This window comes from Hypomesus transpacificus, unplaced genomic scaffold (assembly GCF_021917145.1).
Source record: "Hypomesus transpacificus isolate Combined female unplaced genomic scaffold, fHypTra1 scaffold_160, whole genome shotgun sequence".
Taxonomy (NCBI): Eukaryota; Metazoa; Chordata; class Actinopteri; order Osmeriformes; family Osmeridae; genus Hypomesus; species Hypomesus transpacificus.
Genome location: NW_025813725.1, coordinates 276,441 through 303,732, shown reverse-complemented (window position 1 = coordinate 303,732; position 27,292 = coordinate 276,441). Strand labels below are relative to the sequence as shown.

Genomic DNA, 27,292 nt, shown 5'->3' with positions numbered 1-27,292 from the left:
GGTCTCATTTACACATCACAATGTTGGCTGATACTAGGGAGATTCTTAGACTTTCCTGTGATGTGACATGCTACTGAGTGATTTGCTGTAATGTGCCCTAACGTTAAGGTCACCCTGAGGACACACACACACAGACGCACACGCACACACACACACACATTCTGAGCTTTGGTCTCTGTCCTCGGTGGACACAAGTGTGAGCCAGATTAGAACATTGGGTCAGTCCCCCCCAGTCTGTCTTCTATCCTTTCCTTGTCTCTTCTCCTCTACTCTTCCTTTCTTACTGTATCTGACTGGTCTCAGTGGGAGGATGGAGCAGTGTCTGGATTCTATGAGGAAGAGAAAAGGTGGTTGGGACAACAATGAGGATAATGACTACAGTTAAGAAGTTTCACTGGAACGGAATATAACTGTATCATACTGGTTAAGTTACCAATGACACTCCTGGTAGGGGGTGAAATGCCTGAAGCTCTTCTCAATACTGCCACCTTCAGGACAAAGCATGTCGTTAACAAATACCACTGAATGTTGCCGATATGATCATTGCCCATCTACCATAACAAGATAATAAGAAAGAGGGTTATAGAGTGTCTTGTGTCTATGTCATCTCACATGAGGCTTGTGAAACTGTGTTAGCTCACTTGAGGCCTGAGTTTGAAGGCTTCCATGGCTGTCCTTCCCCTCATGCACCCAGACTGGATGCTGGACTGTCAGGTTTCAAACAGGTACTGTGAGTAATGATGGAAATTGGGAGTTTAAATACAAACTTAACTGTCCATTTTTCCTGACAATTTTGGAAACTGGCTTCTTGCTTCTTTTCACTTCTGAAGTATACAGTAATTTACAGGATATACACATGAATATATATTGACACGTAGGAGCTAATCTATATTTCTTTGTCTGTGACAGCAGCGACTGGAATGGGGAAGATCAAAGAGCTCCTGATAGATCTCTATCACTGCCCCCACCTGTTCTCTCTGGTATTTCCTTTCCTCCCAGTGTGTGTGTATGTGTGTGCGTGTGTATACTTATGTATGTGTTATGTCTATTGGGATGTTTGTGCATCTGCATGTGTCCCCATCTGTTGCCAGGTGGATGTGGGTTTGATTTGAATGTGTATATGTTTATGTGTGCATATATGTGTGTGAGGTCCTGTTAGGCTCTGCCTTTGTGTGTGTGTGTGTGTGCTCTCTCTCTCTGTTTCGACACGTCTGTGTAACTTGCGGGAATCTTATAATCTGGAGCTGGAATATGTGCTCATGTCTGTGTCTGTCTGCCACCACTCCACCCCTCTTTCACTCCTTCCCTCTCTTTTCTCTCTCTCCCTCGTTCCTTGACAGCTCTAATAAGTTCAGTGGATCAGGTTACACCCCTCGATACGTGCCAACTTCGCTCCGTTCCTCTGTTCTTTCTCTCTGTCCCCTTTTCTTTATTTTCTCTGCATCTGTTCTCTCACCCCCTCTCTTCTTTCCCTCTCCCCTCTCATATAAATACTCATACTCATTCTCTTCCCAACACACTTTCTCACGAACACACAAGCACGCACACACACACACACACTCACTCTGACAGACATACGTGTGCATACACACTGTCTCTCCAGGCCTCTCAGGTTGCTGACATTTTCCATTTTTGCGCGTATAAAGTAATAATAATAATATTAGGGGGTGTTGCAGTGCAAGAGTCCGTGGGCCGCCAGTGCCAGCCTCCTATAAATATCCCCCTTTTTGGGGGGAATCCGAGACGCAGAGCAGAACTTCAGTTTACACAGCTGAGGAGCATGTGGAAGAAACTCTCCATTCTCTCTCTCTTTCTTTCTTTCTTTCTTTCTCTCTCTCTCTCTCTCTCTCTCTCTCTCTCTCTCTCTCTCTCTCTCTCTCTCTCTCTCTCTCTCTCTCTCTCTCTCCCTCTCCCTCTCCCTCTGCCTCCCTATACCTTCACATCTCTCCACCTTTCGGCTTTGTCTCCTTGCTCTCTTTCATATTCTTCCACACTTGTTTTTTTATTTTTATGGATCGGTCTCTCCAGTGACACCCCTCCTCTGTCCGTCCTCCTTTCCCCTCATCTCTGTTTGAATCCGTCTGTCCTCAACTAGTGATGGATGAGGTGATGACATCGAGACCTGAGGGCACTGGACACGAGAAGATGCACTTGACGGTTAAGGAAGTGTCTCTCTCCTTTATCTTCTCCTCTTTCTCTCTCTCTCCCTCCTTCCTTTCTTCCTCCTCCTTACTCTCTCCTTAGCTTATTAATCTCCTCCATTGTGTCTTGTTGTATTTCCCTTTGTCTGTGTGCCTTTCTCTCGCACACTCTTTCTCTCTTCCGCTGTCTATCTCCTCCTTTTCTCTTCAATCCCTGTCTTTCTCTTTCTCCCTTTCACATCTGCTGCAGCAATCAAAAGTTATCTTCCCAAAGGGGTCATGCATGCACATGCCTGGCCACACACACACACATATGCAAGTGCGAGCACACACACATGCATGCATTAGATGGGATGTGTTTAGTTGCATTCATATATTTATAGTATCTACTTCAGCTAGGGTGTAAGGACGATAGGGAACGGACATTCATTTTACTCAGTCACTCACTCTTGTAAACCCATTGAAACCAGTAAACACTGCCCACCTCGAAATGTATTTGTATTTGTTTCCCCCTAGTGGAATATTAATAGAGGCACACCTCCCTGCTCCATACTCGTCTTTTCCGTATTTGTCAAGCAGTTTTGGCACAGATGTGAACGGGTTTTTAATCACAAACTTGGCTACTTATTTATAACAGCTGTTGTGTTGTGTCTAATTGTGGTATTAGCCAAACAATTGACCACTTGGCTCACTCACATCCCTCAAGTCTTTTATTTTCTGACTGTTCAGTTTCAATTACAACGAAAAAACATAATTTAAGAGAGCCTATATGCAATACATTGAAACTGATTTTTGTTTTTTAGATGAAGCTGATATCTTACAAAATAATGTCCTCGTTGGCAATTAAATCTCCATTACACCTCTATGACGTAGGTACAGACAAAAACTTTTTAAACTTTTTTTGAGCAAAGGATTGTTGCGCTAGTTTAGCTCAGCGGTTACTTCCAACTCATGTGTCTTATGCTACAACACTGACGTTTCGCGGGACGTTGGTTCGAACCGCGGGCACTGTCTAGCGTTTTGAGAAATTTAACTATAATCTTTTAGATCTTTGAGGTTTGATAAGATGTAATGTATTCTGAAAAGTGCACATTCCCCCAAAATATACTCTCATTTTGTAATAGCCCACGCTTTTAAATAGTCAATGTTTGTCTTTTCATGTCTTGTGTCTATTGTAGGCTACCCCAGTGTCCGGTAGGAGGCACTCTAGGATAAGGAACAAAACTACCATTCTATCCTCAGAAAATTAAAACTACTATCATTAAATGTGAAGTTTAACAACAGGTCAATTCGAATTACGTGATCCTGCCTTTCTTGATAATCCCTGGTAGCCTATTTTAACCAATAATAAATCATCTCAGACTTCAATAAATATAGTGGGCTATATTATGACATTTCAACATTTTTTTAACAAACAAGGTGGTCAGGGCAGAACTCTTAGTAATAAAAGAGAGTAAAACGCCAGGATAAAAGCAAAATTAAAAGGTAAATTGTCTGTTGACGATGTCAGAACTAATGGGTTACCACTACCATAACCTGTACTCTGTGGTTACGACAGGTACTAAATGTTCTAAAAGACCGAATGCTATCGCGGTAGTTTAGCTCAGTGGTTACATCTATTCAAGCGAATGACTTTCTTCCAAGGTTCGCGGACCATGGTTCGGAACCACGGGCGCTGTCTACCGTTTTTATTTTTGTTCAAAAATGATTTTGATCTTTAAATATCTGAAGTTTTAGCACATGTGAGAAAAAAACAAAGGTTCATTCTGTTTCCGGCTTTTATCGCGCTAGCTTGTTCTTACTTTTTTCTTCCAAAACTGAAACCCCTTCAAGCCTTAGTTACTTCCCCGGCCGTAATTTAACGTTTTGAGATGTTGTCATATTTTTATTGTGGTAAGGCAAAAGTACTATTGTGGTTATGAACTCCAATGAATATGATGTGTTTACAAGAAATGACATGGAAATGTAGCTTGTTATGTCACATGTCTCAAATGTATTTCGCTTAATTGTGCTTTAATCATGAATCCTCCTTAGTTGATGGAAATCTAGGTTAAAAATCTACTATAAGGACACCCTTGTGCAGGCACGGTCTGTAGGCTATCCCCTCATGCCCCCCATGCCCCATCATATATTTTTCTCGACTATAGGCCTATATTTGGGGAGTTGTTTAATGTCACACACACACAGACACACAATAAGTAGCCTATTACAAGACGCAAAAAGTGGTCCAATTAAATACCTCCAAATACATCTTAAATTACGTGTATACAAAATATGTTTCTGATGACGTCTTGTGTTTCATGTAATGTAAGCCACATTATATAAATGTCCGGTAGATGGCGCTCAAGGATAAGGAATGAAATGTGGATTCAAAGTACGATCATTCTTCCAGTGGCTACCAGAGGTTCGAAAAATGGGGGTCAGATTCATTTTCATTCACATTCTTCAGAGGCACGAAATACTCTCGAATGTTTATGTTATTGACTGAATTAATTGAAATTGAACTACCCTTAATTGAAAACCCCGGCCTCGCAAGCTTTCGCGGGCCATTTTTACAAAGGATCCTCATGGTCTCCCACTCTGTCTTTCTCTCACGTTCTCTTAACTTCCTCCTCCATGTCTCTTTATCAATCACTCACTCACTCACTCACTCACTCACTCACTTACTCACTCACTCACAGACAAAGACACATGACCTCAGTGTTGTTATGGGGTCATGGACAGGTGGTCGTTGGTGATCATGATGCAAAGAGTTTAGAGAAAGTAATGGTGCTCTGCTGTCGGACAAAGGAGGGTGTAAGGCAAGGGGCGGATGAAACGAGCTTAATGCTCCGTGTAATGCATGTTAATGTAACAGGCACCGGGGGACTGTCGGTACATCCAACAGAGTGCTTTGGGATTATTTATCACAAAACATTTGTATTCTTCTGTTGGGGAACGGTTGATCCCGGATAGCTGCACACTAATCCTCACTCCGTTAATTAAAAAGACGAGGAAACCAATGGAACTGGTGTTTTTTTCAGAAATGTAATCATTTCTGGAGAAGCTTAACCATCTGCTGGAGGTTAAGTCTGAGAGCAGATTGTGTTTTCTGGTTATTTAAACCTGAGGACTTATTTTTATTGTATTATTTGTACTTTCTTTCGAATAGAAGATGGTAGTATTCTGGGCAGGGGTGGGCGGAAGATCGTCTCTTGGTTTTGAGTGGTGTGGGGAAACTTTCCTTTGGATCGTGTCACTTTTTCATTAGAATGCAACTCGAGTTAGAAGTGAAGGGGAGCGCGCCTGTGGAGCCTTTGCGCGCTATGTCTGTATGAGTGACGCCTGCATCCATGGATTAATGGGAGAAAGATTAGATGTGGGCAAGCAGTTCTCTTGAGACATGGCCTGTCCTCTTTATTTTATCAAAGCAATGACAGACGCTTCATAATCTTATAAAGTTATTCGGTGGTATTTACATCTGTTCAAATTATACTTGGTCAAGGGTTTAGTCGTGGCGAACACCCCATTTGTCATTCTCGGATTCATAAAACTCTCAAAATTATGTCTACAAATTATTTACCACCATTTGACCTCATATAATCCAAATAGCCTTGTGATAGATTAAAATGAAGTGTGATTATGGCTGCATTACATTGAGCTATTATGTTGATTGTGTTGATATGTGTTCAGGTCTACTTACACGACTTAAACTGTGTAATAGCCTATCCTACGTATTTGGAAGAGGATACCAGCCGAATGACCATCTCTGTCATCACATTCATACCCCAAGCCAAACTCAGAAATGTCTATTAAAATTAAATGACCCATCGAGGATTCTGTTTGTAGATTAAACTATAAATGTGTTATGAGTCACATCTAATCATATTCGAACAAAGTAGGCCTAGTTAAATGTTGTTTTCCATGGTGGAAAACCTTTTTGTTTCTTTGTATTTCAGTGTGGGTCAAACCACAATACAGATGCTCCGTGTAGGGCTGTGCGCACCAAGATAATCCATCCTAAACGCGCGCTCACCACAAAAAGAAACCTACTAGAAAACGACACCCTCGATGAAAAGCAATTTAGCCCCAATCCAAATCTGTCCCCGATGTGTTGACGGAAAGTTACGCTTTCGCGGCTCTTCAATCGTATTTAAGGGAGCTGAACGCAATGTAGGGGTTAACTGTGGGATAGTAATTAGAGTCGCTGCTCTCATGTCGCTGTCCTCCAATACGCCCCCCACCGTTTCTCCGCCTGCACGCACACCCCTCCCCACCAGCTCTTCTCGATGTCTTATACACTGGAAAATCAAAGAGCGAGCCTCCCGCGCTCACACACAACTGGTTCTACGCGCAGGGAGCACAACACAGAGAGAGATACGCTTTGCCCTCTTTTGCTAAGTTAAGCCATTTTTGTTTTGTTTTGTTGCGAATCGGTTTTGCAAAAAGGACACCTACACAGCATTTCATAGGAAACATCTGCTTGGAACTTTTTTGTGCCTATACGAATAGTCCAATCTTTAAAGTCAATCAAATCCCGTAAATCCTGTTATGATGTCAGTGAGAGGTAAGCTCTTGCCTCCCTGTTATCTCTGCTGAGGTATTCTTTAAGCGCCTCTGAGATGGAAAATAGGTTCGCGAGGACCCGATGGACACCCCTGACCGGGCTGGTGGTGTGTTTGCTGGTGTGCGCTTGTGTGGTGGACTTGGTTCTCGCTCAAATTCGGTACTCCATCCCAGAGGAGCTAGAGCACGGGGCTTTCGTTGGTAACATCGCCGAGGACTTAGGCTTGGATGTGGCCAAGCTGTCTGCCCGTCGGTTTCGTATAGTTTCTGGTGCCAAGAAACAATACTTAGAGGTAAACTTGGAAAACGGCATTCTGTTTGTAAACGAAAAAATTGATCGGGAGGAGCTATGTGAACAGAGTCCATCTTGTTTTTTACACTTACAAGTTGTTATTGAAAATCCATTAGAACTGTATCGAGTGGAAGTTGAGATTTTGGACGTCAACGATAATTCTCCGAACTTCCCTTGGAGCGAATTTAATCTTGATATTACCGAGTCAGCGGCGCCAGGATCCCGCTTCCCATTAGAGAGTGCTCAGGACCAAGACGTGGGTACCAACTCGCTCCGCTCTTACCAGCTTGGCTCAAACGAACACTTCGTGCTGAACATTCAGACGCGTAATGACGGGAGTAAGTTCGCGGAGCTCGTGCTGGAGACCCCGCTGGACCGGGAACAGCGGAAGACGCACGAGATGGTGCTCACTGCAGTGGACGGTGGGTCACCACAGCGCTCAGGCACTGCGATCATAACTATAACAGTGCTGGATGCCAATGATAACGTGCCCGTTTTCGACCGACCCGTTTACCGAGCGAGTCTCGTGGAAAACGCACCGAGAGGGACGCTCGTGCTGAAACTTAACGCCACGGACGTGGACGAGGGCTCGAACGGAGAGGTATCCTATGCGTTTAGTGGGCACGCTCCTCTGAAGGTGCGAGAGCTGTTCAGCGTGGATCCATACACGGGTGAGATCCGTGTGAAGGGGGTGGTGGACTATGAGAAAGCCAGTGTGTATGAGCTGTATGTGCAAGCTAAGGACAGGGGTCCTTCTGCCGTGGCGGTGCACAGTAAAGTATTGGTGGATATCGTAGACGTGAATGACAACGCACCAGAAGTCATCCTCACCTCTGTGTCTACACCCGTCCAGGAGGACGCACCACCGGGGACGGTCATAGCCGTTATCAGTGTTATGGACCGGGACTCGGGAGAAAACGGGAATGTGGACTGCCAGATCCCTAACAATGTCCCATTTCAGCTCCACTCGTCATTTAAAAATTATTACACACTGGTGACGAGCGAATTTCTAGACAGAGAGGCTGTGTCCGAGTACAACATAACTCTCACTGCTCGAGACTTGGGTTCCCCGTCGCTTTCGACTAGGAAAACCATCCTCGTTCAAGTGTCTGATATCAACGATAACCCCCCGCGCTTCGCCCAGCCATCATATACAGTATATGTGACCGAGAATAATGCCCCGGGCGCTTCCATTTGCTCAGTCACAGCTTTCGACCCCGATTCCAATCAGAACGCTTATCTGTCCTACTCTATTCTGGAGGGTCAGATTCAGGGCATGCCCGTGTCCACTTACGTCTCCATCAACTCTGACAATGGAAATATCTACGCGCTACGCTCCTTTGATTATGAACAATTGAGAAACTTCCAGATCCTGGTGCAGGCCCAGGATGCTGGTTTTCCTCCGCTCAGCAACAACGTCACTGTCAACGTCTTTGTTTTGGACCAGAATGACAACGCACCGGTTATAGTGTCCCCGTTACCCAAAAACGGGACCGTGGCCACGGAAGTGGTCCCGCGGTCAGTGGACGCGGGTTACTTGGTTGCTAAAATCACGGCTTTGGACGCGGACGCAGGACAGAACTCCCGCCTGTCCTACCAAGTGCTGCAAGCTACCGACCCCGGTCTGTTCAGCGTTGCCCTCTACACGGGAGAAATCAGGACTATTCGCCGGTTGGTAGATAAAGACGCTATGAGGCAGAGACTTGTCATCCTGGTGAAGGACAACGGCCAGCCGCCGCTCTCAGCCACTGTCTCCATCCTCCTCTCTGTGGTCGACAGCGTGCCTGAGTCGCTGTCAGACTTTGGCGACCTCACACTCAGCCCGCAGCCCCCCTCCAACCTTGCCCTGTACTTGATCGTGTCACTGAGCACCATCTCGCTAATTTTCCTGGTGGCTATTATCGTGCTGGCCGCGGTCAAGTGCTACAAGGACAGAGAGACCATTAGTGGGTATAACCTCCCCCCGTTTGCCTGCTGCTGCTGCGGGGGCTTCCAGCCTGAACCACCTCCTGAGGTTTTCAAGAAATCAAATCTAAACCTGCAGATATCCTCCGGAACTAAAGTGCCAACTAACTGTATGGAGGTGAACGGCAACAGTACCCTCTCCCAAGCATACTGCTATAAAGTGTGTCTAACCCCCGAGTCAGCCAAAAGTGACTTCATGTTCTTAAAGCCGTGCAGCCCAGGAAGCACCCCGAGAAACAATGAGGCAAAGGGGGCAGACAACCTGGCATGGAGTGCGCAAAACCGGAGTGCATCGGTGAACAACGGTGCTACCACACCGAACGAGGTAAATAAAAAATAAATGACGTTGTGAATTTAAATCGGATTATACTTGAATTAAACCTCTAAAATGATATACAAGTTACATATATAAATACGATTATAAATGTTATAACAAACTAAATATGAAATAGATTTTTTATTCCATAGCCCCGCATTGAAGGTCAAATCATTAATCAGACAGTTAAGTTAAGCGCTGAACTCTGTATCCCCCAAAGCATCCGTGTGGAAGACTTGAATAATATCGTGCTAATACTGTACTAGACTATTTTCTAAACATATTTAATAGTCTGAAATGTATTATACTGAGCGAAAACATATACAAATCCAACGCAAAAGCAGTGTCACGTAGACCATAGGCCTTTACATTGGGCATGTGTTTTGCGTCGTAGTTCTTTCTTGCGAACAAAGCTAAACTGTCTGCGAGAGATAGTCTCTTCTGAAGAAGAGAAGACGTTCGCTAAAGCCATTCGTTCCAGCCCAGTTGTCAGTTACTATATTTCTCCGTCGTAATCGACAACGATCCATTTTCCACATTTTACTAAATTGACAATTCCCTATAAGTCGCTGTAATCGTTTTAATACTAATCAATACCATCTATTGTATGAGTTGTACTAATTTGTGTGCCCATGTCATTCAATGACATTGCCTCTTGTGTGTCCTCCATAGCCAGAGCTAAGCAGTAGAGAAGACATCCATTTTGATCCACTCATATTGGGTTTTAGTAAGGTTAAACTAATGATAGACAAGGTGACTGAATGTCTCATATGGCTGCTGAATCCCAGCTGTCTAGACTGTATATAGACTATTTAACAGTGGCCATCGGGTGCGTGACAATCATGCACTTTTACTTTTTTCTCCAACTAACGATTTAAGACAGATAACCCCATTAACTAAGCCTCAAGGGCACAGAAGCGACCGGTGCATTATACGGCACAATGCGGCGCATACGCAAGGGGGTCGCGTCCATTATTGATGAAAAATGGCAAAGGGGTGGTTTTTGGGGCGACAGGGGAGGGGTGGGAGGGGAAGGGGGGGGGGGGGGGGCAAGGACCTGACTCAGACGTGGCACGCCTGTAGATTGCCCCTGCCCTCTTCCCTGAATGTGAGGAGAGGGAGATGTGGTTCGTTTTTTTTTCATTTCGTCCGAGTTCCTAGCGGGGAAGTGATGAGGAGACGGGGAGAGAGTGAGCTCAGTGAGGCGGGATATCGACACCAGTGTTTCTCCAAATCTACTACATAAGATTGGTAGACCGTGAATGTGTACGTATTGTATCACGCAGGACAATGCATTGACAGACAGTGGCTGACGACCGGGTTACTATTTTTCCTAGAATGTAAAGTCTATATATGTAATTCTGCCGAAGACAAAAAAAAATGTTTCTTCACATAACGCCCCTATGGCCATGAAAAGAGAGGATTTGAGGTCATGGTGATTGTTCAGCTCGCGGGTATGTCCCTCAAGGGCCATGGTGTCCTTGATGACGTTAATTGGTTCCCTTATATCACCCCTGTGGTTCCGCCTTAGCGTCCCCCTATGTCTCATACTGGAGATGTGCACATCATGTGAATGAAACACTAGTCCATACAATACTTTATGCCATGGCAGCAGGGTTGGTTTTAATGACATTGGCCTACCATCAACAAACAGGCCAATCGACCTCCACTGAAGGTGAAAGAGGAGACAATGATCTGTCAGTGATCCCAAATGCTCAGTTTAGCTGGTTAGTTAAGTGAGAACAGGTATGCCTATGAGATGACCCAGATAAGGTAAAAAGCTACAAGGACTGCAAACTTTTTGGGCTCTCGTTGAGACTTTAATTAAAAACATGCTCTAGGAGCATCAGGGCAATAATAATGTAAAAATAATGCACAAAACCCACAAAACAATTACGTGTATAATTTTCCTAATTTCCTCAGTGGCACGGTTTCCTTTGAAGATTAAAATCATGTTTCGTTTCATCCCGGTGGGGTTCTAATTGGTTTTTGTGCGGAGCTAGCGCAGAATGTATTTTAAATACCGATTCTAATAATACGCTTACGTCGCATTCTCCTTGTTAGCAACTCTAAGTGAATTAATAGAGCGTGGAATCTATACTATGAGACTTATGCCATGAATAAACATCACTCCTCACCCCACCCGCTGCGCTACGGCAGAAGAAAGCCAAATAAATGACAGGCGAGTCATTCCTCAAGGCTCAGAGAAACCTACCGCTCTCGTAGAGATATCTGAGAAACTACAAACCTCCACAAGAGGGCAGTCAAACTCCATGTGAAAATATCTCTGACTCATCAAATTCAGTGAGTCTCAACCATGCTATTGGTGAAATCAATGACATCAGGGAATTTGGATTTCCTGACTTCTATACATCACTGTTGTCTTATACATATGTTTGTGCATAATGTCTACATTGACATTACATTTAATAACACATTTAACTTCCCTCTTTTTCTACAGCTAAAGCAAGCAAATACAGACTGGACTCTCACAAAGAACCAGAATTCATCACTGAAAAGGTAACATTGTCTTTCATGTTTCAAAGGCTTTATTGAATTGCACAATATGGTCATCATGACAGAACATAACATTCTTTTTATAGCATTTCCCTTACCAACTGACCTCTAGACCTGATTAAATCACGATGGAAGTCTGGCTTGGTGTCAACATTGGTGTCATCATTCTCTACTGACCATTGTTTACGCTATCTGTCTCTGCTGCAGTTATAACTCGATCAACATGGACGGTACGCTGATGCGCAAGGCCATGCATGCAGACCCAGACAACTACATCACACCCATGGCTACCGGCCAGTACTGGACTTGGGGGACTCACATGAGGGGTAAAGAGGCCTTGACACACACACACACACACACACACACGCACACGCACACACACACACACACACACACACACACACAGAGAACAAACATCCAAGCTACAACTCTTCTTCTGTTCCAATACCCAATTCCTCTTTCCTTCCCACAGACTACAAGATGTCTCCGTCAGCCGGCGCCGCTACCGCTGTCCCCCCTCGTTCCTGGACCCCGCGCTGTACTCCTCCACCCCAGCAGCAGCAGCCCTCCCTCCCCCCTGCGCACCCCTCCCTCCCACCACCCAATCCCCACCCGCACCCGCACCCTCACCCTCCGCCTGACTACCAACACAATGTGTACATCCCCGGGACGCCCTCGGCCCTCTGCACCCTGAGGCCGGCCGTGCACCGCAGCGAGCTGGACGTCCACAACGCCTTCTCCACCTTCGGCAAGAGGAGACGCCTCCAGATGTCCAACTACGAGCCCCAGGGGGAGACGGCCGTCATCAACAATGACCTGTACAACGATTAACATGGAGGCTTTGAGACGGCCCAGGGATGGAAGGATGATGAACTTGATGCGGGAAGTGACTAGACAAGAGCAGAGATAAAAAAAATGACTGAATTAATGTATTATTGTTATATAATACAAAGCAGACGGCTGAATGAGAACATTAACAAATGATGAATGAATGAACGGTCAAGCTCTACTTTAAAATGGAGGGATGCACTATGACAGATTCTGTGTCAATGAATTAATTTCTGAAAGGGTTCCTTGAACCCAAATGGCACTGATGAACATTATTTGACACTTTGAAACTTATTTCGTTAGTCTGAGTTTTTCTGTAAAGTATTGTTATTGTTATTATTATTATTATTTGACAATCAGTGAGCAGCAAATGTTTTAAATGGAAACATTCAAAAAGGTCTGGAATTTTGGGCATCAATTTGCACATTGTTATGGAATTATATTTTTTAATGTTTAGTGAAAAATATACAATCAAGTTGTGTTAATCCACTATTTGATCACAAGCGTCATACTTTAAAAGTCATAAAAGACACATTTTGTGTGAGAAAAAAAAAAGAGTATGAAATGCAAACTTCAGTTGACTCTAAAACGCAGAAGGTAAGCTCTCCCCAACTCATGTATAGTCTATACATTTCTCAAATAAAGTATTTTTTGTCATATGGATTTTTTTGTGTTCATAAGAGGCAAGTGTCAATGTGTCTACTTAGAGATATGGTTACATAGGCCTATTGTCAACTACATGTACATCGTCAGGCCTTAGTAAGTTGGGGGGGGGGTGTAGAAAACAATAAACTTGTGTTGTGGGAAAAAACTGTCGGCATCGGGGCAAGCTTTTTGCAACGGTAAGCTTATTTAGAATAAACATTGTAAAATGCTAAAATATGCTAATTGAAGTGCTTGCATTTCCTTTCGCCCACAGAGAATAGCCAAGGTTCATTATCTGAACAAACAAATTCTCTTCTCGAAATATCATTTTAATTAAGATGGTGAGCCATGGGACCAAGCGTTGGGAAGGGAGCCGCAAATCCAAATGCCACACCTGGACGCAATCCACGACCCTCGTCCCCCCCCTCTTGCCATGCCCTTTTCCTTTTAATTAATCACGGAATGAGTTCCGAATGTCAACAGATGAGTATCAGCCGAATGCAGGAGGGGTAAATAGGTTGGTGCATGCCTCAGATTGAGAATAGTTTTGCTAATAAGGATGCGTTGTCCTCAGAGAAACACGCGCCCCTCGAACTGGAGGGTAACCTAGGTAACCAGGTCCACGGCTGGGGAGGCGTACCGTTGGGATGGATGGTGGCAGGGCCTGAGCAATTTAGGTCAGATAGATGGGCTCACTCAGACAAATGTGAACATGAAAGTAGAGCTGTCACCTTAAAATAGATAGGCTTGAGATGTATCACCCCCTTCACAGCTCTCACAAACCATAAGCAACATCTTCAATAGGCGTACTGAAAGTGAGTAAATATATAAGTCTTAAGTAAATATATAGTTTGGGGTTCATATGAAGCCACCGTCTTGCTTGCTAACACAGGGTCATACTGTATGTTCATTTGTTGTTAAGATACACTGTATATATGAAGTTGTACTAACCTCAAAGGGAATTAGATGCCTTTTTTCCTCCGAACATGAATGAAGCCCCTCCTCTTCTTCTACTACCCCTGACTCTTGCCCTGTGGCTTTATTGGTGACCGTACATGGAAACTGGTATGCATGTATCAGATACTGGAAATCCATATGCATAAGTTACATCATTTGGTAAGAAAGTTATACGTACCTGCGTGATGAGTTGCATTATATCATGAGTGTCATTAGATTCACACACTGCATACTAAAGACAGTTAAAGAAGCTTACTACAATCACATGAAAGTACTACATTACTTCAATGCCCAACCACTTTTACAGACATATATCATCAACACACCATCTATCATTATTTTACACTACACATAGCACCACTGGAAACAGGAATCATCCTCCGGTGATTGGCTGACAGCAGACCAGATGAACAAGGAAGAGCACCACAATGACAAACCATGGGAAGAACTGGCCAGAGGAGGAACCACACACACTGACACACCGACACACCTGGAGAGATAGAGAAGAAACAGAAAACTAAGTAAACAAACATCACAAGAGAGATCATTAGGCTCAGGAGGTAACAGTCACTCATATGGCAGTTAGATGATTATAACTTAGTTACACTTTAGATGGGAAGATGTAAATGTCTGGTGAGGTCATATATGTGTATATGCATTCAAGCAATGCTCGATATCTTGAAGTCATGGTTGTTCAAATTTAATTAAAAAACCTTTCTGAGCATGCCCTTTTTATCTCCACCAGAGGGCGCATTTCAGTAAGAAACAGAGAGACAGCGAGATAGGAAGATAGAGGATAAATAAATATATTTCACCGTGCAAGTCTTATAAGGATGAGTAAGATGCTTTGAAAATGCAGGAATTTGAAACAAGCCATTACGGTATATGATTTCAGAATATCAAACAATTTTCAATTTCAATCAATGTTGAACTTTCAACAGTTTCCGATATTGTCACCATTCTCCAATCATTTAAACATGTTCATCAAATGACTTTACCATCAAACTAGGCATATATACAGTTAAGGGATCTCGGACGGAGGTCAGTTAGACACAAGGGACTGTTTGAAAGTAATCTCGGCTGCATGGAATTGTCAGTTGGGCGCTGTCCATTCGCGTGGTGCTGAAGTGTCCAGCTGATTCTGAGAAGCCTACGGTTTAATTCTTGCACCATCTTTTTTGCGGTTGATTAATGTAATAATCAGTGAGATAATAGCACAGTAGCGTGATATAGGATCTACCTGATATTTAACTCTTGGTTTTTGAGATACGCGTGTGTATGCGTTCGTCTATGTGAGTCTGCGATAGGGTTTAAAACAGCAGTGTTTTAGTCACACGGTGTCACTGTTCACTAGTAAATATATCAGAGTACAACGAGCTAGCCAAGGCACTCCGAATCATCAGTTCTGTAGGACAGTCAAGCAATTGTTTTAGGAAATGCCTTTTAATTTAGAAACAATGCAACTACGTTACAGCCATTAAACCACCAAGATCCTATTCGTTTTTGTTGTTTTAAGAACGTTAACCCCAGTAACATCGGGAAGAAAACCCTGTTTCTATAAGGATGCAGCAAAAAGGACTCTGGATTGTCTTTGCGTTGTGTGTGACATGGCGCACTGCTTTGTCTGTGACAAGGTACTCCATTCCCGAGGAGATGGAAAGAGGCTCCGTAGTGGCGAACTTAGCCGCAGATTTGGGACTGGAGCTTGGAGGATTGGTACACCGTGAGGTAAAGCTCGATATTTTTCATAGCAAAAAATACTTGGATGTCAACAAAAAAACTGGCGAGCTTTCTATCGTTGAGAAAATAGACAGAGAATACCTTTGTCCGACGAAAACGGCTACGACCTGCTTTGTTAAACTAGATCTTATCATAGAAAGTCCCTTACGCATTTTCAACATTGAGTTGGAAATCACAGACATAAATGACAACGCTCCCCATTTCCGAAGAGACAGGGTCGAGTTGGACGTTTCAGAATCAGCCACACCGGGGGAGAGATTCTCCCTACCCAATGCAGTTGACCCAGACGTTGGTATTAACACAGTCAAAACGTATCAGCTCAGTGAAAGTGAACATTTTACCATAGAGATTCAGACAGGGAGTGATGGCACTAAATATGTTGACTTGGTTTTGACAAACGCCTTAGACCGAGAGGAGCACTCGGTCCACAATCTAATATTAACGGCTATTGACGGCGGAGTCCCAGCACGCTCTGGCACAGCAAATATTGTTGTTCGAGTGCAGGATACAAACGACAACGCCCCTCGGTTCGACCTACCGTTTTTTTCCGTTAACATGACCGAGAACTCCCCAATTGGAACCCTTGTAACGACACTAAACGCCACAGATATAGACGAGGGTCCTAACGCAGACATTACGTACGCGTTTACACTTTACACATCTGAGAAAACTCAGGACATCTTTGCACTGAATCCAAACACTGGAGAGATAACAGTCAAGGGAACTATTGACTTTGAGGACATGAAATTCTACGAGATGCACGTTGAGGCAAAGGACAAAGGCGCGCAGCCCCTGTTGGGCCAGTGTAAACTAATAGTTCACGTAACGGATATGAACGATAACTACCCAGAAATTACTATTAAATCTCTTAAAGGTACTGTTAACGAGGACATCCCCGTCGGCACAGTCATTGCTCTTATAGGAGTAAGCGACAAGGACACGGGAAACAATGGCAAGGTAAGCCTATCAATTACCCAGCCTCTACCATTCATTTTGAACAAGTCCTCTGATGTTGATTATGAGCTCATAATATCGGAACCTTTAGACCGTGAAAAAGTTCTGGAGTATGACATCACACTGGTAGTGAGTGATGGAGGTGCACCCTCTTTATCTGATAACGAAACGATTACTTTACATTTGTTAGATGTCAATGACAATGCGCCCCAGTTCCCTCAGTCGTTCTACGCTATACCTGTTACTGAGAATAACGCACCTGGGGCATTGTTAAGTTCCCTCACTGCGTTTGATCCTGACCTCCATGAAAACCAATATCTAGTTTATTTCATCATAGAAAATGAGATAGTGAACACCTCTATGTCCATGCTGTTCTCCATCAATCCAGAGAACGGTAATCTTTACGCACTAAAGACGTTTGACTATGAAATAGAGAAGGAGTTTCTTTTCCACATTGAGGCCAGAGACTCCGGTGTCCCTCCACTCAGCAGTAACGTGACTGTTCACATCGTTATTGTGGACCAGAATGACAACACACCAGTCATCGTCTCTCCTTGGCGCGCACAAGGCTCCGTGGTGGAGGAAAAGATCCCCAGATTCACCGATAAAGGATCTTTGGTTTCCAAGGTGATAGCAATAGACACTGACTCGGTACAAAACTCTCGAATAACATACCAGTTTCTCCAGGTGACTGACGCCACCTTATTCAGTCTGGATCAATACAACGGAGAGATCCGGACTATGAGAATGTTCAGTTACAGAGATCCACGTCACCAACGGCTGGTTGTCATCGCCAAGGACAACGGAGAGCCTGCGCTCTCTGCTACAGTCACCATCAAGCTGTCCACGGTGGAGACTGCTGTTAAAGCCTACTCTGACATGACTGAAGTGCCTCTAGAATATGACATCTTCTCAGACCTCAACCTGTACCTGGTGATCGGACTGGGCTCGGTGTCGTTTCTGTTACTGATCACCATATTGGTCACCTGTGTCCTGAAGTGTCAGAAACCGAAGCCCAGCAAAGCGGCTCCTCCCTGCAGGAACAGCGTGATCAGCGAGAGGAACTCAACCCTCGCGGATTCCACCCTGGTCTCCAACGATGCCTACTGGTACAGTCTGTTTCTAGCGGAGACTAGGAAGGGAAAGCTGGTAGTCAGACAGCCTGTGCCAAAGGGCTCCAGATACATCGTGTCCAGTATTCCAAGAAGCACGGGACTGACAGGGACCAGCGACTCCGCTGCTTCTACTCTGCAGGTGAGACGAGAGTTTTTAATGTTTTGAGTTTGTCTTTAATACATCCACTATTCCATGAAATTAAGCATTGGTACTTCTATTGTTCGTGCCATGGCCTTATATATAAACTATTAGCCTACCATTCTGAATAATTATGTAAAAAGTCGCATTGCTAGTTCACACAATCCATAACGTGCATTTAAATACCCAGTTTTACGAGTACAGGTCTGAATGTTTGATCGTAGCTTCTAAGCAACAAATTCAAGTAGGCCAAGTGTGTATGCTGATGATTTGCACTAAGAGTCGCTGCAGGCCAATAAAATATATTTGTTTGTGAGGTCATAGTCGCCATGACAGTGAGTCATTGTAGAGAGGTCTGATCATTAACATTGGGTAACTCATTGGTGCTGGATCCTTAAGAAATCTGGATAGGTTATCTTGCAGGCACATTTTTATGAAAAGGTGGCGATCATGTCCAATTATTACATTCCAGCCAGTGACTGAAACCGTTTGGTGGACTGATTTTCAAAAATATATATGAGAACAATGGAGGCGTTTTACAGCGCAAAACACTGGGAGAGGTACGTGTCTGTCTTTTTTATTTTTTCTACCATGCTGAAAACAGCGTCTGCAGTTACACATTATTCTATTCCGGAGGAAATGGAGGAAGGATCTGTGGTTGCAAATTTAGCCGTTGATTTGGGCCTGGATGTGAAGACATTAACTAAACGGAAGATGCGGTCAGAGATAATATCCAATAAAAAATATCTGGATGTGAACAAAGAGACGGGGGAGCTGTACATTGTAGAGAGAATTGACAGAGAGTTTATCTGTGCAATTAAAACTTCTACATCGTGTTATCTTAAAATGGAGGCAATAATAGACAATCCCAAACGCATATTCTATATTGAAATAGAGATAATGGACATTAATGATAATGCGCCTCATTTTCGGAGGGACACCATTGATCTAGACATTTCTGAAGCAACACAGGCTGGGGAACGTTTTTCTGTGAACAATGCGGCAGACCCCGATGTTGGGTCAAACTCCGTCACAACATACCTTTTAAGCGAAAGCGATCATTTTACCATCGAAATTCAGACTGGTAGGGATGGGTCAAAGTTTGCAGATTTAATTTTGAAAAAAGCTTTAGACCGAGAGGTGCAGGCTGTTCATAATCTGATACTAACTGCGGTCGATGGGGGAGTCCCCGTGCGCACTGGTACAGCCAGCATCATTGTTCGGGTACTAGATACGAATGACAACGCCCCTCAGTTTGACAAGGATACATATAACATTTATGTGATGGAAAACTCCCCAATTGGAAGCCTTGTGGTCAAACTGAATGCAACTGACTTAGACGAGGGACCCAATTCCGATATACTATACTCATACAGTTTGTATACATCTGAGATAACACAGAACACATTCGGTTTAAATTCAAACACAGGGGAAATAACGGTGAAGGAAATGATTAATTATGAAGACTTTAGAATGTATGACATGGAGGTCATAGCAACAGATAAAGGAATACATTCTTTATCAGGACAATGCAAACTAAAATTTCTAGTGACAGATATGAATGATAATCACCCTGAAATATCCATCAAATCATTCCAGAGTCCAATCAAAGAGAATGTAGCAGTAGATACAGTGATAGCAGTGGTTAGTGTCGGTGATAAAGATTCTGGTGAAAATGGAGTAGTTGATATAAAAATTCAAAATAATTTACCATTTGCGCTTAGAGAATCTTCTGATAACTATTATGAATTGGTGGTTTCAGAGCCTCTAGACAGAGAGAAAGTGCCAGAATATGACATCACATTCACTGTTACAGACAGGGGATCCCCTCCGTTATCTGATAATGAAACTATGACTTTAGAACTACTGGACGTTAACGACAACGTTCCACAGTTCCCTCAGTCGTTCTACACTATACCCGTTACAGAGAATAACGCACCTGGGGCCTTGTTAAGTTCCCTCACAGCGTTTGATCCTGACCTCCATGAAAATCAGTATCTCGTTTATTTCATAATTGAAAAGGAGATAGTGAACACCTCTATGTCCATGCTGTTCTCCATCAATCCAGAGAACGGTAATCTTTACGCACTAAAGACGTTTGACTATGAAATAGAGAAGGAGTTTCTTTTCCACATTGAGACCAGAGACTCAGGTGTCCCTCCACTCAGCAGTAACATGACTGTTCACATTGTAATTGTGGATCAGAATGACAATACTCCAGTCATTGTCTCTCCGTGGCGCGCACATGGATCTGTAGTCGAGGAAAAGATTGCCAGATCCACCGATAAAGGATCCCTTGTTTCCAAGGTGATAGCCATAGACACTGACTCGGTACAAAACTCTCGAATAACATACCAGTTTCTCCAGGTGACTGACGCCACGTTATTCAGTCTGGATCAATACAACGGAGAGATCCGGACTATGAGAATGTTCAGTTACAGAGATCCGCGTCACCAACGGCTGGTTGTCATCGCCAAGGACAACGGGGAGCCTGCGCTCTCTGCTACAGTCACCATCAAGCTCTCCACGGTGGAGACTGCTGTTAAAGCCTACTCTGACATGACTGAAGTGCCTCTAGAATATGACATCTTCTCAGACCTCAACCTGTATCTGGTGATCGGATTGGGCTCGGTGTCGTTTCTGTTACTGATCACCATATTGGTCACCTGCGTGCTGAAGTGTCAGAAACCGAAGCCCAGCAAAGCGGCTCCTCCCTGCAGGAACAGCTTGATCAGCGAAAGGAACTCTACCATCGCGGATTCCACCCTGGTCTCCAACGATGCGTACTGGTACAGTCTGTTTCTAGCGGAGACTAGGAAGGGAAAGCTGGTAGTCAGACAGCCTGTGCCAAAGGGATCCAGATACATCGTGTCCAGTATTCCAAGAAGCACGGGACTGACAGAGACCAGCGACTCAGCTGCTTCTACTCTGCAGGTGAGACGAGGGTTTTTTCATATCCCTTCTAAGATATGCTTAGATTCAAATCCAAAACAGTCGATTGTTGTGAGTTTCTGTTAAATATCACTACTTTCAATCTAAGTAACTTACATGGTTCTTCTAGTGTTTTTGCCGCCCACGGTCTTATAAAAAGTAATACCATTCTGTCTACGTATGAAATAAACAACGCTTACAGCACATTATATAGCAAAATATTGCACATGTTTCACTCATTCCATGAACCGCATTTACTTCGTTTGGCAAATACAAGTCTGAACATTTGTACGTAGCTTGTCAGGAACAAAACACATAAGAGTACATGCGGATCCTTTGCACTAAGAGTCGCTGCAAGCCAATAAAATACATTTCATTGTGGGGTAATCGTCGCCATGACAGCGAGTCATAGGGATCACTGATCATTAACATTGGACAGCTCATTCGTGCTGGATCCTTAAGAAATCAGGATAAAGCTATTTTGCAGGCATATGTTAATAAGAGAGGAGTGGCGATCATGTCCAAGGATGACATTGTAGCTGGTGCCTGAAACAGTTCATTGGACTGCTTCGCAAAAGAAAATATGAGAACAATGGAGGCGAAATACAGCGCAAAACACTGGGAGAGGTACGTCTCGGTCTTTCTTATTTTCTCTGCCATCCTGGGTGCAGTATCTGCAGTTACACACTATTCTATCCCTGAAGAAATGGAGGAAGGTTCTATTGTCGCCAATTTAGCAGCTGATTTAGGTCTGGACGTTAAAACGTTAAGTAAAAGGAAGATGCGGTTGGACATTATAGCCAATAAGAAATATCTGGATGTGAACAAAGAGACGGGGGAGCTATACATTGTAGAGAGAATTGACAGAGAATATCTTTGCCCTGCCAAAACATCTTGTTACCTGAAAATGGAAGCTATAATTGAGAACCCGAAGCGAATATTCTATATCGAAATTGAGATAATGGACATAAATGATAATGCACCGCATTTTCGGAGGGACACTATAGACCTAGACATATCTGAAGCAACCCAGGCTGGAGAACGTTTCTCTGTGAACAACGCAGTCGACCCTGACGTTGGTTCAAACTCCGTCAAGACGTATATTTTAAGCGAAAGTGAGCACTTTACAATAGAAATCCAGACCGGTAGGGATGGGTCCAAATTTGCAGATTTAATTCTGAAAAGGGCCTTGGACAGAGAGGCGCAAGCTGTTCATAACCTCGTACTAACTGCAGTTGATGGCGGAGTTCCCACACGCTCCGGTACGGCCAGTATAATTGTTCGTGTACTAGATACGAATGACAACGCCCCACAGTTTGATAAAGAAACATACAACATTACCGTAATGGAAAACTCTCCAATTGGAAGCATTGTTGTAAAATTAAATGCTACTGACTTAGATGAGGGTTCTAATTCCGATATTATATACTCATATAGTTTCTATACATCGGAGAAAACACAAAACACATTCAGTTTAAACCACAATACTGGGGAAATAACGGTGAGGGAAATGATTAATTATGAAGACTTTAGGATCTATGACATGGAAGTCATAGCAACAGATAAAGGAGCTAATCCTGCATCAGGTCAGTGTAAATTAACTATTCTAATCACAGACATGAACGATAATCATCCTGAAATATCCATAAAATCCTTCCAGAGTCCAATCAAGGAGAATGTAGCTGTAGATACAGTCATAGCAGTAGTTAGTGTCAGTGATAAAGATTCTGTCGAAAATGGTGTAGTTGATTTACATATTCCGAATAATTTACCTTTTGCGCTTAGAGAGTCATCTGATAACTATTATGAGTTGGTAGTTTCAGAGCCTCTAGACAGAGAGAAAGTGCCAGAATATGAGATCACTTTCACTGTTACAGATAGGGGTTCTCCTCCATTATCTGACAATGAAACGATGACTTTAGAACTTCTGGATGTTAACGATAACGTTCCACTGTTTCCTCAGTCGTTCTACGCTATACCTGTTACTGAGAATAACGCACCTGGGGCATTGTTAAGTTCCCTCACTGCGTTTGATCCTGATCTCCATGAAAACCAATATCTCGTTTATTTTATAATAGAGAAGGAGATTGTGAACACCTCCATGTCCATGCTATTTTCCATCAATCCAGAGAACGGTAATCTTTACGCACTAAAGACGTTTGACTATGAAATAGAGAAGGAGTTTCTTTTCCACATTGAGGCCAGAGACTCTGGTGTCCCTCCACTCAGCTGTAACATGACTGTGCACATCGTTATTATGGACCAGAATGACAACACTCCAGTCATCGTCTCTCCGTGGCGCGCACATGGATCGGTAGTCGAGGAAAAGATTCCCAGATCCACCGATAAAGGATCTCTTGTTTCCAAGGTAATAGCAATAGACACGGACTCGGTACAAAACTCTCGGATAACATACCAGTTTCTTCAGGTGACTGACGCTACGTTATTCAGTCTGGATCAATACAATGGAGAGATCAGGACTATGAGAATGTTCAGTTACAGAGACCCGCGTCACCAACGGCTGGTTGTCATCGCCAAGGACAACGGGGAACCTGCGCTCTCTGCTACAGTCACCATCAAGCTCTCCACGGTGGAGACTGCTGTTAAAGCCTACTCTGACATGACTGAAGTGCCTCTAGAATATGACATCTTCTCAGACCTCAACCTGTATCTGGTGATCGGACTAGGCTCGGTGTCGTTTCTGTTACTGATCACCATATTGGTCACCTGCGTGCTGAAGTGTCAGAAACCGAAGCCCAGCAAAGCGGCTCCCCCCAGCAGGAACAGCGTGATCAGCGAGAGGAACTCCACCATCGCGGATTCCACCCTGGTCTCCAATGATGCGTACTGGTACAGTCTGTTTCTAGCGGAGACTAGGAAGGGAAAGCTGGTAGTCAGACAGCCTGTGCCAAAGGGATCCAGATACATCGTGTCCAGTATTCCAAGAAGCACGGGACTGACAGAGACCAGCAACTCAGCCGCTTCTACTCTTCAGGTATGATTGAACACTACATAAAGGCTATGTGAGTAGGTTTAAGTTTAGAGTTTTTAAATGTATTGTCTCATTTGTAATTATCTTAACACGTTTTAGCAGTTGCAATACATTCTTCTTTAAGCGTAACTCCTGCGCAAAAGATTCACAAACGGAACACGTTGTATATCTCGACCTCTTGTCATTCATTTTTTGTCTCACTCAGTCTTCATGATATAGCATCAAAATGTACAGACATGACAATGGCACAAAGGGTCGCTGTTGCCCAATTAAATACAGTTGAACATGACGCTGTGTCCGCCATGACAGTGCGTCATATAGCGGTTACTAAGATAAATAACTGTGGACAGCCACTTGGTGCTGAATCTGTCCGAAAATCAGAAGAAAAAAAATGGATCACTGTTTTAATTTACAACGCTAAATGACTTGCGGTAGAGCTTTCCATTCGATGTCATGTGGTCAAAAACAATTTAAGTTCGTTTTAGTCCACAAAAGAGGGCATACAAAAAGGACAATGGAGATGCACATTAGAGCAAGAAAATGGGAGAGGTACGTCCACGTTTTTCTTCTTTTGACCGCTTTTATTAACACAGCGTTTGCTGTTACGCACTATTCTATTCCAGAGGAAATGGAGGAAGGATCTGTTGTTGCAAACCTTGCATCTGATTTGGGCCTAGATGTTAAAACATTGAATAGAAGGCAAATGCGACTGGATGTTGTTGCCCCTATAAAGTACCTGGAGGTTAACAAAGACACTGGAGAATTGTACATATTACGAAAGATGGATAGAGAGCATCTTTGTAGCTCTAAAACTAATTGTTTTTTGAAACTGGACGTTACAATTGAAAATCCACTACGTATGTTTAATATTGAGCTAGAAATTTTGGACATAAACGACAACGCACCGTATTTTAGAAGAGATGAAATGCATTTGGACATATCGGAGTCCACACAACTGGGAGAACGGTTCTCGCTGAACAATGCAGTAGACCCGGATGTGGGCGCCAATTCAGTTAAAACATACCATCTGAGCGAAAGTGATCACTTTAGTTTAGAAATTCAGACAGGGAGAGACGGAACAAAATTTGCAGATTTGATTTTGAAGAAGGCTTTAGATCGCGAGGAGCAGAGTGTTCATAATCTAATTCTCACAGCTGTAGATGGCGGAGTCCCTACTCGCTCTGGTACAGCCAGCATCATTGTTCGTGTGTTAGATACAAATGACAACGCCCCTCAGTTTGATAAGGAAACATATAATATTAACGTGATGGAAAACTCCCCTGTTGGAAGCGTTGTTGTTAAAATAAATGCCACTGACTTAGACGAAGGATCCAATTCCGACATCGTTTACTCTTACAGTTTGTACACCTCTGAGAAAACACAGACCACATTCAGTTTAAACTCAAATACTGGAGAAATAATAGTGAAGGAAATGATTAATTATGAAGACTTTAGGATGTATGACATGGAGGTCATAGCAACGGATAAAGGAATCAATTCGTTATCAGGACAATGTAAACTAAAAATTATAGTAACAGATATGAATGATAATCACCCTGAAATATCCATCAAATCATTCCAGAGTCCAATCAAGGAGAATGTAGCATTAAATACAGTGATAGCTATGGTAAGTGTCAGCGATAAAGATTCTGGTGAAAATGGAGTAATTGATTTAAAAATTCAGAAGAATTTACCATTCCAGCTAAGAGAATCTTCTAATAACTATTATGAGTTGGTAGTTTCAGAGCCTTTAGACAGAGAGAAAGTACCAGAATATGACATCACATTCACCGTTACAGACAGGGGATCCCCTCCGTTATCTGACAATGAAACTATGACTTTAGAACTACTTGACGTTAACGACAACGTTCCACAGTTCCCTCAGTCGTTCTACACTATACCTGTTACTGAGAATAACGCACCTGGGGCCTTGTTAAGTTCCCTCACTGCGTTTGATCCTGACCTCCATGAAAACCAATATCTAGTTTATTTTATCATAGAAAAGGAGATAGTGAACACCTCTATGTCCATGCTGTTCTCCATCAATCCAGAGAACGGTAATCTTTATGCACTAAAGACGTTTGACTATGAAATAGAGAAGGAGTTTCTTTTCCACATTGAGGCCAGAGACTCTGGTGTCCCTCCACTCAGCAGTAACGTGACTGTTCACATTGTTATTGTGGACCAGAATGACAACACTCCAGTCATCGTCTCTCCGTGGCGCGCACACGGGTCCGTGGTGGACGAAAAGATCCCAAGATCCACCGATAAAGGATCCCTTGTTTCCAAGGTGATAGCTATAGACACTGACTCGGTTCAGAACTCGCGCATTACATATCAGTTTCTCCAGGTGACTGATGCCACATTATTCAGTCTGGATCAATACAACGGAGAGATCCGGACTATGAGAATGTTCAGTTACAGAGACCCACGTCACCAACGGCTGGTTGTCATCGCCAAGGACAACGGGGAGCCTGCGCTCTCTGCTACAGTCACCATCAAGCTCTCCACGGTGGAGACTGCTGTTAAAGCCTACTCTGACATGACTGAAGTGCCTCTAGAATATGACATCTTCTCAGACCTTAACCTGTACCTGGTGATCGGACTGGGCTCGGTGTCGTTTCTGTTACTGATCACCATATTGGTCACCTGCGTGCTGAAGTGTCAGAAACCGAAGCCCAGCAAAGCGGCTCCTCCCAGCAGGAACAGCGTGATCAGCGAGAGGAACTCTACCATCGCGGATTCCACCCTGGTCTCTAACGATGCGTACTGGTACAGTCTGTTTCTAGCGGAGACGAGGAAGGGAAAGCTCGTAGTCAGACAGCCTGTGCCAAAGGGCTCCAGGTACATCGTGTCCAGTATTCCAAGAAGCACGGGACTGACTGAGACCAGCGACTCAGCTGCTTCTACTCTACAGGTGAGAAAACTGATTACTCAATTTATTGGTACTCTATTAACGGTATCCCATCAGCTGTTGCCTACCTAATTGTCATGGTTATGTCACCCCAAATACATTGAAAAAGATTGAGACTGCTAACAATCTTACCGCCAATACAAACGCAAAAACCATGGCCTTAAAAAAAAGGCTAATTATATATTTCCCAAGCAAATCCTATCCAATATCATAATTTCCCCCCCAATAATGCAAGGGACATTAATCGTCTCGAACCCATGTCTAATTATTTTGCATTTAGCCAACACCGAGACTAGTTCCC

The 27,292-nt window shown here is 43.5% G+C and overlaps 2 protein-coding genes across 5 annotated transcripts; both read left to right on the top strand.

Annotated features, from left to right (window-relative positions):
* The first annotated feature begins 6,633 nt into the window (after positions 1-6,633).
* Positions 6,634-13,967, top strand: si:ch73-233f7.1 (uncharacterized protein LOC100537710 homolog). Of its 4 annotated transcripts, none has more exons than XM_047051614.1 (4): positions 6,634-9,268; positions 11,721-11,779; positions 11,984-12,102; positions 12,249-13,967. In XM_047051614.1, the coding sequence occupies exons 1-4, from the start codon at positions 6,743-6,745 to the stop codon at positions 12,605-12,607; spliced, it is 3,063 nt and encodes a 1,020-aa protein (XP_046907570.1). In that variant the 5' UTR covers positions 6,634-6,742; the 3' UTR covers positions 12,608-13,967. The 4 variants fall into 4 exon arrangements, with proteins under 4 accessions (XP_046907570.1, XP_046907571.1, XP_046907572.1 ...); XM_047051615.1 differs by having other exon boundaries at positions 11,984-12,109; positions 12,247-13,967; XM_047051616.1 differs by having other exon boundaries at positions 6,634-9,061; positions 9,152-9,268; positions 11,984-12,548.
* Positions 13,968-21,668: 7,701 nt separating this feature from the next.
* LOC124489018 (protocadherin alpha-C2-like) lies at positions 21,669-24,086 on the top strand. The gene has a single exon (XM_047051622.1). The coding sequence runs from the start codon at positions 21,669-21,671 to the stop codon at positions 24,084-24,086; it is 2,418 nt and encodes an 805-aa protein (XP_046907578.1).
* The last annotated feature ends 3,206 nt before the right edge of the window (positions 24,087-27,292 follow it).

Bases quoted from the DNA above. Each gene is read 5' to 3' on its own strand.
- si:ch73-233f7.1 (XM_047051615.1), top strand. From the start codon at position 6,743: ATGGAAAATAGGTTCGCGAGGACCCGATGGACACCCCTGACCGGGCTG. The intron at 9,269-11,720 runs GTAAATAAAAAA...CTTTTTCTACAG, and splicing joins GTGCTACCACACCGAACGAG to CTAAAGCAAGCAAATACAGA. The intron at 11,780-11,983 runs GTAACATTGTCT...TCTCTGCTGCAG, and splicing joins CAGAATTCATCACTGAAAAG to TTATAACTCGATCAACATGG.
- LOC124489018 (XM_047051622.1), top strand. From the start codon at position 21,669: ATGAGAACAATGGAGGCGAAATACAGCGCAAAACACTGGGAGAGGTAC.